Source organism: Lepidochelys kempii, chromosome 9 (genome assembly GCF_965140265.1).
Source record: "Lepidochelys kempii isolate rLepKem1 chromosome 9, rLepKem1.hap2, whole genome shotgun sequence".
Lineage (NCBI taxonomy): Eukaryota > Metazoa > Chordata > Testudines > Cheloniidae > Lepidochelys > Lepidochelys kempii.
Window position 1 is genome coordinate 54,690,524 of NC_133264.1, and position 13,099 is coordinate 54,703,622.

The following is a 13,099-nucleotide window of genomic DNA, read 5'->3' on the forward strand; positions in this document are numbered from 1 at the left end:
TGCTAAAACATTAGTTGTTCAGGGGTGTGAAAAACACACCCGAGTGACAAAAGTTTCAGAGCTGAAAAGTGCCAGTATGGAAAGTGCTTTTATCACCAGGAATCATAGAATCATAGAATATCAGGGTTGGAAGGGACCCCAGAAGGTCATCTAGTCCAACCCCCTGCTCGAAGCAGGACCAATTCCCAGTTAAATCATCCCAGCCAGGGCTTTGTCAAGCCTGACCTTAAAAACCTCTAAGGAAGGAGATTCTACCACCTCCCTAGGTAACGCATTCCAGTGTTTCACCACCCTCCTAGTGAAAAAGTTTTTCCTAATATCCAATCTAAACCTCCCCCACTGCAACTTGAGACCATTACTCCTCGTTCTGTCATCTGCTACCATTGAGAACAGTCTAGAGCCATCCTCTTTGGAACCCCCTTTCAGGTAGTTGAAAGCAGCTATCAAATCCCCCCTCATTCTTCTCTTCTGCAGGCTAAACAATCCCAGCTCCCTCAGCCTCTCCTCATAACTCATGTGTTCCAGTCCCCTAATCATTTTTGTTGCCCTTCGCTGGACTCTCTCCAATTTATCCACATCCTTCTTGAAGTGTGGGGCCCAAAACTGGACACAGTACTCCAGATGAGGCCTCACCAATGTCGAATAGAGGGGAACGATCACGTCCCTCGATCTGCTCGCTATGCCCCTACTTATACATCCCAAAATGCCATTGGCCTTCTTGGCAACAAGGGCACACTGCTGACTCATATCCAGCTTCTCGTCCACTGTCACCCCTAGGTCCTTTTCTGCAGAACTGCTGCCTAGCCATTCGGTCCCTAGTCTGTAGCTGTGCATTGGGTTCTTCCGTCCTAAGTGCAGGACCCTGCACTTATCCTTATTGAACCTCATCAGATTCCTTTTGGCCCAATCTTCCAATTGGTCTAGGTCCTTCTGTATCCTATCCCTCCCCTCCAGCGTATCTACCACTCCTCCCAGTTTAGTATCTTCCACAAATTTGCTGAGAGTGCAATCCACACCATCCTCCAGATCATTTATGAAGATATTGAATAAAACCGGCCCCAGGACCGACCCTTGGGGCACTCCACTTGATACCGGCTGCCAACTAGACATGGAGCCATTGATCACTACCCGTTGAGCCCGACAATTTAGCCAGCTTTCTACCCACCTTATAGTGCATTCATCCAGCCCATACTTCCTTAACTTGCTGACAAGAATACTATGGGAGACCGTGTCAAAAGCTTTGCTAAAGTCAAGAAACAATACATCCACTGCTTTCCCTTCATCCACAGAACCAGTAATCTCATCATAAAAGGCGATTAGATTAGTCAGGCATGACCTTCCCTTGGTGAATCCATGCTGGCTGTTCCTGATCACTTTCCTCTCATGCAAGTGCTTCAGGATTGATTCTTTGAGGACCTGCTCCATGATTTTTCCAGGGACTGAGGTGAGGCTGACTGGCCTGTAGTTCCCAGGATCTTCCTTCTTCCCTTTTTTAAAGATTGGCACTACATTAGCCTTTTTCCAGTCATCCGGGACTTCCCCGGTTCGCCACGAGTTTTCAAAGATAATGGCCAGTGGCTCTGCAATCACAGCCGCCAATTCCTTCAGCACTCTCGGATGCAACTCGTCCGGCCCCATGGACTTGTGCACGTCCAGCTTTTCTAAATAGTCCCTAACCGCCTCTATCTCCACAGAGGGCTGGCCATCTCTTCCCCATTTTGTGATGCCCAGCGCAGCAGTCTGGGAGCTGACCTTGTTAGTGAAAACAGAGGCAAAAAAAGCATTGAGTACATTAGCTTTTTCCACATCCTCTGTCACTAGGTTGCCTCCCTCATTCAGTAAGGGGCCCACACATTCCTTGGCTTTCTTCTTGTTGCCAACATACCTGAAGAAACCCTTCTTGTTACTCTTGACATCTCTGGCTAGCTGCAGCTCCAGGTGCGATTTGGCCCTCCTGATAACATTCCTACATGCCCGAGCAATATTTTTATACTCTTCCCTGGTCATATGTCCAACCTTCCACTTCTTGTAAGCTTCTTTTTTATGTTTAAGATCCGCTAGGATTTCACCATTAAGCCAAGCTGGTCGCCTGCCATATTTACTATTCTTTCGACTCATCGGGATGGTTTGTCCCTGTAACCTCAACAGGGATTCCTTGAAATACAGCCAGCTCTCCTGGACTCCTTTCCCCTTCAAGTTAGTCCCCCAGGGGATCCTGGCCATCCGTTCCCTGAGGGAGTCGAAGTCTGCTTTCCTGAAGTCCAGGGTCCGTATCCTGCTGCTTACCTTTCTTCCCTGCGTCAGGAGTTGTGCTCCCGGCGATAAAGCTACAATCCCTCATTTGGGATGGTTATTTTTTATTGCCGGGAGAGGTCTCCCCTGGCGATAAAGCATGACTACACTGCCCACCTCACGTGGCTGTGCTGTAACGTGGGCAGGGTAGACATACCCTGACAGTATATACCTGGGGGTTGGCAATTGCCTGTTAAATGGCTTCATTACCACTTGAATGGCTCTTTAACAGTTTCAGTGTTGTGCTAATAGGTCTGGCAGGCTGGAAGGCTTTTTCACTTTTAAGTACTAGATCCCCTCCGGTGGAACACTCACCAGGTCGCAGCAGCCAGCTGTGGTGGGAACCTGCAGGAAGGGTCAGATTAGAACAAGAGATAGGAAGAGGTGGAAGGGTGGACACTAAGACCCAGGGGTGCCCCAAATTTTCAGGTGCCCTACACAGCTGTGTGTGCTGTGTATGCCTAAGGACGGCCTTGCACCTTAGGATCTAAGCCCTTAAATACATGCACTGAGATTCACATGTTTCAGAGTATCAGCTCTGTTAGTCTGTATTCACAAAAAGAAAAGGGGTACTTGTGGCACCTTAGAGATGAACCAATTTATTTGATCATAAGCTTTCGTGAGCTACAGCTCACTTCAAGTTCATGGAGGGTATTACAGAAGAGCTTCCCAAATCCCTGGAAACATTTATTTGCCTCATTTTGTGTTTGCATCAACGTTAAGAATGCCTTGTCTTCCGTTATGGTGGGAGGGCAGCGGCCAACAGAGGGGTTTTCAGCATGTTCTAAAGATGGCCAGGCCTCCTCTCCTCTAGTAACGTGTCCCACAGTCAGTCTCGCAACAGAGAATACGTTACATTATCTCCAGCTCCCACCAGCCTCATGGTGGCCCTGTGAGGGGCAAGCTGGGGACAGGGGAATGGGGAGGAGCTGGGGGTGAGACAGGAGAGTGCACTGGGGAGCTGGAGAGGAAGTTGTAAGGAGTCTGGTGAATGTGGAAAGAGAAGGAGGCATACTGGGAAAAAGCGAAGGAAATATGGGAGGGGGGCCAAGGGAATGTAGGAGGCAAGTTAAGGGCAGGAGGCTGTGGAGGAGCATAGAAGGACAATAGATAGCTGCCTAGCCTGTCTCGGGAGGGAGGGGGATGGAGAAGGATAGACCGTCAGCCCCCAACTTCAGGAGAGCATGAGTGATGCTCCCTCTGCAAAATGAGCAGAGGCTGCATTTTTATAATAAACAGCTGTGCCAAAGGATGCGGCATCCTGATTCCACAGGGGACTCCACCAGAATGCAGTCCACACTCCACAGCAGGCAGCTCTAGAGCATCAACTGTGAGCAGCACACTAGCCCTGTCACTGGCCCTGAGCTGGATGGGGCCTGTGAGGAAAGGGGCCCTTGTAGCCGCAGCACTCTTTGAACCAAGCACCTCTGTGGTCAGCTCCTTGGATAGCTGGGTTCCCCCTGAACGTTGTAGGACAGGCTAGTGTGGTAACAAGGACCCCAGAGGATGCTGTGTGTTGAGCATGGAATTTCCCAGTAAACTTCACTGCCCTTAACTATGAAGCTTGATGAATAACATGTATCCAAATATCTGAGACAAGCTGCCCTTTGAGTCCCCTGCCCTGGACTCTCAAAAGGATGAACGGGCATCTTAAAGAAATCTCCAAGTACTAAAACAGAGCAAAGAGTGAAAACATCCTCCATCCATTCATTCAAATCGGACTTGGATTCAATTGCCTGTGAACTTAAATTGCCTGTGAACTTATGGTCCATTTCAAACAGTGCAACACTAACATGCAACAGGGAAGTTGTGTTTCAGAGTAGCAGCGGTGTTAGTCTGTATCAGCAAAAAAAACAGAAGTACTTGTGGCACCTTAGAGACTAACAAATTTATTAGAGAATGCTCAGGGGTGACCCCCAAGCCTGCTCTAATAAATTTGTTAATCTCTAAGGTGCCACAAGTACTCCTGTTCTTTTTAGGGAAGTTCTGGTGCGTGCCAGCAGGGGCCACATGGGCCCATTGGTGTGAGACATGCTAGTGCAGACTAAACTTCACCCTTCTGGTGCGGACTAAAGGACTGTGTAGACGGGGTGAAAGTAACATCAAGCACTTACTGGTTCAGGGACCTGGCTTGGGGCCCCCAGAAGAGGCGGAGCTGAGGATCAGCCTCCACCAGTCAGCCCATCTGCGCTGCCTGGCCCATGGCGCCCAGGGCTCCGGTGGCGATTTAAAGTGCCCTAACCCTAATCCTTCCGCCCCCTCGGCCTCCGTCAGCGGCCCAGGGTGGGACAAAGGGGGCAAGGATGTTAAAGCGGTTTAAGCAGGATCCTTTGCCGCTGCAGTGCTTTAACATCGGCCACTTTTTACCAGTACGCTGTACCGGCCCACTTTCACCCCTGTGTGTAGACAAGCCCCAAGTCCCCCAAACCCCAGGCCCTAACCACTGGACCATCTTGCCATCCCAGGGGACCAATATTGTCCTCCCCTGAGGGGAGAACAAACAACAGTCCACTGATCTAGCTGTTCTAGGTCCCAAACTGGGATTTGGAGAGGCTGACGCAGGGCGTCAACAGAGGTTCCTGCCAGCCTGCAGGGAGCCCCTAGGCTTTGGGGGTATGAGGATAAGATGCCCCACTCCTGCATGGAGTCCCTAGCCTCTGTTTGCCAGAAGCCGGAAATGTGTGACAGGGGGTGGATCACTTGATGATTGCCTGTTCTGTTCATTCCCTCTGGGGCACCTGGCACTGGCCACTGTCAGAAGACAGGATACTGGGCTAGATGGACCTTTGGTCTGACCCAGTATGGCCGTTCTTTTGCAGAGGCACAGGGGGCGTCAAGGTTCCTTTCTCTCTCTGAACTCTAAGGTACAGATGTGGGGACCTGCATGAAAGACCCCCTAAGATTATTCTTACCAGCTTAGGTTAAAAACTTCCCCAAGGTACAAACTTTGCCTTATCCTTGAACCGTATGCTGCCACCACCAAGCGTGTTAAACAAAGAACAGGGAAAGAGACCACTAGGAGACATCTTCCCGCAAAATATCCCCCCAAGCCCTACAGCCCCTTTCCTGGGGAAGGCTTGATAATAATCCTCACCATTTGGTACAGGTGAACACAGACCCAAACCCCTGGATCTTAAGAACAATGAAAAAGCAATCAGGTTCTTCAAAGAAGAATTTTAATTAAAGAAAAGGTAAAAGAATCACCTCTGTAAAATCAGGACGGTAAATACCTTACAGGGTAATCAGATTCAAAACACAGAGAATCCCTCTAGGCAAAACCTTAAGTTACAAAAAGACACAAAAACAGGAATATACATTCCATTCAGCAGAGCTTATTTTACCAGCCATTAAACAAAAGGAAATCTAATGCATTTCTAGCTAGATTACTTACTAACTTTACAGAAGTTCTGAGTCTGCATTCCTGATCTGACCCCAGCAAAAGCATCACACACACTGACAAACCCTTCCCCCCCCTCAAGATTTGAAAGTATCTTGTCTTCTCATTGGTCATTTTGGTCAGGTGCCAGCGAGGTTATCTTAGCTTCTTAACCCTTTACAGGTGAAAGGGTTTTGCCTCTGGCCAGGAGGGATTTTATAGCACTGTATACAGAAAGGTGGTTACCCTTCCCTTTATTTCTATGACAGGGGGTGTCACAGAAACAGACTAAAGGGAGGGCTGCATATCTGTTTGCTTCCCTGGGAATGTCTACGCCTGACATACAGGGGCCAGCACATACTGTGGGACGATGTTTGTAGAAACGGTTATGACTGAATATAAAACTCAGCCATTAAAACTCTTGGAGTGATTACTAGGTGGCAGAGGCTGCACATGTGGCTTCCACAGAGCAGGACGTGTTCTATCCTGTTAGCTAAGGGTGGTATAGTGAAATCACTATAAATTTAATTACACAAAACTGTATTTGGAAGTGTTGACAAAAGTTTTTATTAGGAAGATAAAATGGGGCTGAATTCTTGAATCTTAATCCTCTGGCAATGCCTTCCTCTCTCTGCATAGCCCAGAGCAAGCTGTACATCCATTCTGCCACTGAGCTAAGAGGTACAACTCTACTGTAAGGCACCGTCAGAAAAGCACTGCTCACCGCACCCACCATTAGCCTGGCAATTACTACTGGCTAAGGTGTGCAAAGTTCCTGGAGCCTCTAAGTCTGTTGCGGGTCACTGTCAGGCACAGTTTCCCCTTCCTCTTTCTCTAAGGGCTTTGTGTGTAAAGAGCGATCAGCATGAGAAGCTATTTCTGAATCTGAACTCCCTGCATCAGGCATTGATCTCTTTTAATAAGGCTATAAAGCAGAATTTAAATCTTAATTCTCCCAGTGTGGTAAAAAGGGAGATGGGAGTGAGTGGAGAAAACAAAAAGTCTGCTCGGGAAAGAAGAGGCAACAACTACTCAGTTTGCAAAAAGCAAAGTAGGGTGGCTTATTGCCATTGCAACTGTGCTTATTGCCATTGCACCCGTGTTCCCCCTCCGGGGCCCAGCCAGGGCACCCACCCTCAGGCTCCTGGCTCCCCAGCCCTCACCTCTCTTGGGCAGAAACACACGTCTCCCTCCCTCCTGACCGGGGTATTTCCAGGCTGCACAGCTCTCTGCCTACACTGTGAATCCCCCAGCAAAGTCAGACTTCATCAGCAGGCCGGGTTTGCTTTTCTTTTCCAAGATGGCAAACAGTGCCATTGCCAGGGCCATAACCAGGGTGCTGGGAGAGGGGCAGAAGGGCAGCCGCCCAGGGCACAAAACCACGGGGGCAGAAAAATGGGAAGGAGAAATGATGGAAATAACAGCAGGGGGTGCAAATATGCTTGCTCGCCCAGGGCACTAAAATGCCTCATTACAACTCTGGACACTGCCACCACTGAACTACCACCCAGCTCTTTCTAAGCAAGCACATTGATTCTTACAGTACAAGTATTACAGAGAAAAAATAAAAGAACCTACACTCATGTTAATCAGTTTGCCAGAAGTCACACCCCCTCCCCCTCTCTACCAGGACTCTGGTCAGTGTCAGACCTTCCCAGCCTTCCCTAAAGTTGGTGGGGGCGGGGCTTGGAGAGAAGGGTCTGTCCGTTTGCTGGAGCCGAAAGCAGGCCCTGAGGCAGTTTAAACTCAGGCTATTTTTCCAAAAACCCTTTCTGTGTTTGTTGGTGCCTGGAGACTCTAGTTTGAACCAGTGGCTGTGAGCCTCTCTCTAGGGGATGAGATCTCTCTGGAGGTGTTACAACTGAGTGACTTTACCTAATCCCCCTCCCCCCGCCCCCACACACACTGTTATTAGTGTTGCCGGCACCCAGTGCCGAGAGGCAAAACAACAGCAGGGGTTTGTTACCCGGTATGCTTTACTCAATAATTACAACAGGGTGGAGAAGCAGAAAAGTTTATTTGCAGCTGCAAATAAGGTACAGGGAGAATAGAATCTTAAATCCTGCACACCAGAGCAGGTCATTACACACACTTTTATATTCTTTAATGCTACTGCACTACACATCAGACAATTAAAACTTAACACAAATACTCTGCCTTTTTTGTATGGGTTACAACAATGTTAATTTTTTGCAACTTTTAACAAGCATTTTTAGCAACTTAAACAACCAGCACATTTTGCCTGGCCTTGTAACTATCTTCTATTATTTTTAACTTGGCGTCAGCAAACCTTGCACTATAAGGCATTATCTGCGGCTGCAACATTGTTTTAAGAGCAAAATAGCTTACTCAAACCAGCCAGGCCTGAATTTTATTAAGGGGGGTTAAGAAGAATCCCGTAGGCCTTCAGCAGGGAGACTTCTTTAACCCTTATGGCCTTCCATCCCCTCGACTTAACTATGGCCATGCCCTGGGGTCTCCAACATTAGTATCTGGAGGGCTGTGCTCCCCTCCCCCATGGAGTGCATACAATCCCAGCCCACAATGATAACAGAAACTCAATTCAATAAGGTTTGCTCAGGTTAGTGCCGGAAATTACCCTGTCACAGCTTTTTCACAACTCTGCATTACATATTATTGGCCTGCGGTGGCTCTGGGAATCCAGGCAAATGCACGCTATGATCCACCAACCTCTCACCTGGTTGTTTCCCTTCCCAATAGAGTCACTGCGTCTAGTCCATTTAATTATGGCATTTCACAGACCCCAAATTCCTTAGCCAGCCCATTTGTCCCAAAGGCCCTGTTTGCAGCAGAGCTGGTACTCTACAGACAATGAGTACAGGGTGGCCAGACCCTTCACTGGGCCCAGTCAGCACAGCTCCATGGTGGAGCCATTTCAAACAGTGCGATGCTAACGTGCACCAGGGAAGTTCTGGGGTGCACCAGCAGGGGCCATGTGGGCCAGTTGGTGTGAGACAGGCTAGTGCAGACTAAATGTACACCCCCTCTGGTGCGGAGTAAAGCACTATGTAGACAGGCCTCATGTCTCCCAAGCCCCAGCCAGGGCCCTAATCACTGGACCCTCCTTCCATCCCAGGAGACCAAATCTCATCTTCCCCTGAGGGGCAAACAAACAGCAGTCCATTGATCTAGCTGTGCCAGGTCTCAGATCAGGGTTTGGGAGTGGCTGAGGCAGGGCTATAGGCATCGACAGGGATTCCTGGCAACCTGCAGGGAGCCTCCAGGCATTGGGGGTATGAGGGTAAGATGTCCCACTCTTGCAGAGGCACAATATGTGTCACAGAAACAGGCTAATGGGCGGGCCGCATATCTGTTTGCTTCCGTGGGAATGTTTGACTCTGGGAATGGCTGCCCAGCCCATGGCAGCGAGCCTCCCAGCCTGGGGCGACCAACTCAGGTTTAGTGGGGCTTGCGCTAGTGCTCCCAAAGCAGCTGTGTACATGGCACTTTGAAGTTTGCCGCTTGAGCTGGAGCTCAGGCTGTGAAGACTAGGGAGGGGGCTTCTGCCCAGGGCTGTGCACACAAGGGCCAGCATGGGAGGATGTTTGTAGGACTGTTTATGACTGAAATATAAAAACCCAACAATAAAATTCTCTGAATCATTAACAGGTGGCAGAGGGAGAATGCCAGACCAAGTGTCCAACCCGCAGCATCCCTGCAGCACAGCCAGGGCCTGGGCAGGGGCCTGGGATGTATGAGGAACAGACTGTGAACTACCCTGACCCTTCAGAGATGGTTGGTTGTGATGTCCCCATGCCACAGAGCGGGGTGACATATTTTCCTTTAACCTTTCCCATTTTTTCCTTATTTTTTAATTGATTGCTGTTTAATACATTGCATATGCTTTGAACTGTATGTAATGATCAGTAGGTCAGGGAAGTGTCCAGTGCAGAGAGAGCACCCCGGAGTGGGGAAACCCTAGCCTGTGCCCTAAGTGACCACGACAAGATGTTTCACCCCTAATGGCCCCCTCTCTCAGGGGGTCCCCTGAGAGGGGCAGATTAGCATTGTATATTGCTAACGCTGTTACAAGCATTACAAGGCATGTTGGGGAAGGGTCAAAGGTGTGAGTGTGGAGGGGAAAATTTTTTTTGCAGGTTGCGAGAAGCCAAAAGGAAAAGGAAGGAAGAAAGCAAAGGGTTAACTTGACACCTTAGCTAGCTCCATTTGAAAATAAGACGCTGGCTTCGGTTCAAGATTAGGGGCTTGACAAGAAGTCGGCAGCTGCATTTACATTTTATCCAACCCTTCCGCTAGCCGTAAAAAAAAAACAAAAAAAAACACCTAAGCAAAGCAGGGCTGCAAAAATTACAATAAAAACAAATAAGATGGGAAAGGCCAACGGGGTGGGGAAACAAAGTCTCTAGAGCTGGTGTGTTTGGGAAAGCCGAGGAGGCCACAGCAAGCCAGTTTAAACTAATATAAAAAGCACCAGGAACAAAAGCCACCAAACAAAAACACCCCCAAAAGAACCCAGGACTTAAAAACCCTCCCAAAAGCCACAACAAGTTGGAGATCACAGAGGACCCTGGACAACTCGTGCACGGGGCAAGAACTCCTTCCCTTCCCTCCTCTTCTTCTTACATTACGCCCAGGCTTGGCCAGCCTCAGGTCATGTGTGTGTGAGTATGAAAGTGGGTTAGGGCTCGGGTACTGATGCTTTCTTTTTTCCTTTAAGTGACGTAGGAGCAGTCTCAACACTCACTGCTGTTAGCCCTGGTCTACACTAGGACTTTAGGTCGAATTTAGCAGCGTTAAATCGATTTAAACCTGCACCCGTCCACACAGTGAAGCCCTTTATTTCGACTTAAAGGGCTCTTAAAATCGATTTCCTTACTCCACCCCTGACAAGTGGATTAGCGCTTAAATCGACGTTCCCAGCTCGAATTTGGGGTACTGTGGACACAATTCGATGGTATTGGCCTCCGGGAGCTATCCCAGAGTGCTCCATTCTGACCGCTTTGGACAGCACTCTCAACTCAGATGCACTGGCCAGGTAGACAGGAAAAGAACCGCAAACTTTTGAATCTCATTTCCTGTTTGGCCACCGTGGCAAGCTGCAGGTGACCATGCAGAGCTCATCAGCACAGGTGACCATGATGGAGTCCCAGAATCGCAAAAGAGCTCCAGCATGGACCGAACGGGAGGTACGGGATCTGATTGCTGTTTGGGGAGAGGAATCCGTGCTATCAGAACTCCGTTCCAGTTTTCGAAATGCCAAAACCTTTGTCAAAATCTCCCAGGGCATGAAGGACAGAGGCCATAACAGGGACCCGAAGCAGTGCCGCGTGAAACTGAAGGAGCTGAGGCAAGCCTACCAGAAAACCAGAGAGGCGAACAGCCGCTCTGGGTCAGAGCCCCAAACATGCCGCTTCTATGATGAGCTGCATGCCATTTTAGGGGGTTCAGCCACCACTACCCCAGCCGTGTTGTTTGACTCCTTCAATGGAGATGGAGGCAATACGGAAGCAGGTTTTGGGGACGAAGAAGATGATGATGAGGAGGAGGTTGTAGATAGCTCACAGCAAGCAAGCGGAGAAACCGGTTTTCCCGACAGCCAGGAACTGTTTCTCACCCTAGACCTGGAGCCAGTACCCCCCGAACCCACCCAAGGCTGCCTCCTGGACCCAGCAGGCGGAGAAGGGACCTCTGGTGAGTGTACCTTTTAAAATGCTATACATGGGTTAAAAGCAAGCATGTGAAAGGATTACTTTGCCCTGGCATTTGCGGTTCTCCTAGATGTAGTCCTAAAGCCTTTGCAAAAGGTTTCTGGGGAGGGCAGCCTTATTTCGTCCTTCATGGTAGGACACTTTACCACTCCAGGCCAGTAACACGTACTCGGGAATCACTGTAGAACAAAGCATTGCAGTGTATGTTTGCTGGCATTCAACCAAAATCCGTTCTTTATCTCTCTGTGTTATCCTCAGGAGAGTGAGATATAATTCATGGTCACCTGGTTGAAATAGAGTGCTTTTCTTCAGGGGACACTCAGAGGAGCCCATTCCTGCTGGGCTGTTTGCCTGTGGCTAAACAGAAATGTTCCCCGCTGTTAGCCACAGGGAGGGGGGAAGGTTGAGGGGGTAGTCACGCGGTGGGAGGAGGCAAAATGCGACCTTGTAACGAAAGCACATGTGCTATGTATGTAATGTTAACAGCAAGGTTTACCCTGAAAGAGTGTAGCCACTGTTTTATAAAATGTGTCTTTTTAAATACCGCTGTCCCTTTTTTTTTCTCCACCAGCTGCATGTGTTTCAATGATCACAGGATCTTCTCCTTCCCAGAGGCTAGTGAAGCTTAGAAAGAAAAAAAAACGCACTCGCGATGAAATGTTCTCCGAGCTCATGCTGTCCTCCCACACTGACAGAGCACAGACGAATGCGTGGAGGCAAATAATGTCAGAGTGCAGGAAAGCAAAAAATGACCGGGAGGAGAGGTGGAGGGCTGAAGAGAGTAAGTGGCGGGCTGAAGAGAGTAAGTGGCGGGCTGAAGACAGGGCTGAAGCTCAAATGTGGCGGCAGCGTGATGAGAGGAGGCAGGATTCAATGCTGAGGCTGCTGCAGGACCAAACCAGTATGCTCCAGTGTATGGTTGAGCTGCAGCAAAGGCAGCTGGAGCACAGACTGCCACTGCTGCCCCTCTGTAACCAACCGCCCTCCTCCCCAGTTCCATAGCCTCCACACCCAGACGCCCAAGAACGCGGTGGGGGGGCCTCCAGCCAACCAGCCACTCCACCACAGAGGATTGCCCAAAAAAAAGAAGGCTGTCATTCAATAAATTTTAAAGTTGTAAACTTTTAAAGTGCTGTGCTTAAAGTGCTGTGTGGCATTTTCCTTCCCTCCTCCACCACCCCTCCTGGGATACCTTGGTAGTCATCTCCCTATTTGTGTGATGAATGAATAACGAATGCATGACTGTGAAGCAGCAATGACTTTATTGCCTCTGCAAGCGGTGATTAAAGGGAGGAGGGGAGGGTGGTTAGCTTACAGGGAAGTAGAGTGAACCAAGGGGCGGGGGGTTTCATCAAGGAGAAACAAACAGAACTTTCACAGCGTAGCCTGGCCAGTCATGAAACTGGTTTTCAAAGCTTCTCTGATGCGTACCGCGCCCTCCTGTGCTCTTCTAACCGCCCTGGTGTCTGGCTGCGCGTAACCAGCAGCCAGGCGATTTGCCTCAACCTCCCACCCCGCCATAAACGTCTCCCCCTTACTCTCACAGATATTGTGGAGCACACAGCAAGCAGTAATAACAGTGGGAATATTGGTTTTGCTGAGGTCTAAGCGAGTCAGTAAACTGCGCCAGCGTGCCTTTAAACGTCCAAATGCACATTCTACCTCCATTCTGCACTTGCTCAGCCTGTAGTTGAACAGCTCCTGACTACTGTCCAGGCTGCCTGTGTACGGCTTCATGAGC

The 13,099-nt window shown here is 49.3% G+C and overlaps 1 protein-coding gene across 1 annotated transcript; it reads left to right on the plus strand.

The window, feature by feature from the left end:
- The first annotated feature begins 10,757 nt into the window (after positions 1–10,757).
- On the plus strand, positions 10,758–12,360 carry LOC140916807 (uncharacterized). The gene is made up of 2 exons (XM_073358694.1): positions 10,758–11,341; positions 11,930–12,360. Exons 1-2 carry the CDS (start codon positions 10,759–10,761, stop codon positions 12,358–12,360), a joined length of 1,014 nt encoding a protein of 337 aa, XP_073214795.1. The 5' UTR covers position 10,758.
- Positions 12,361–13,099: the final 739 nt, after the last annotated feature.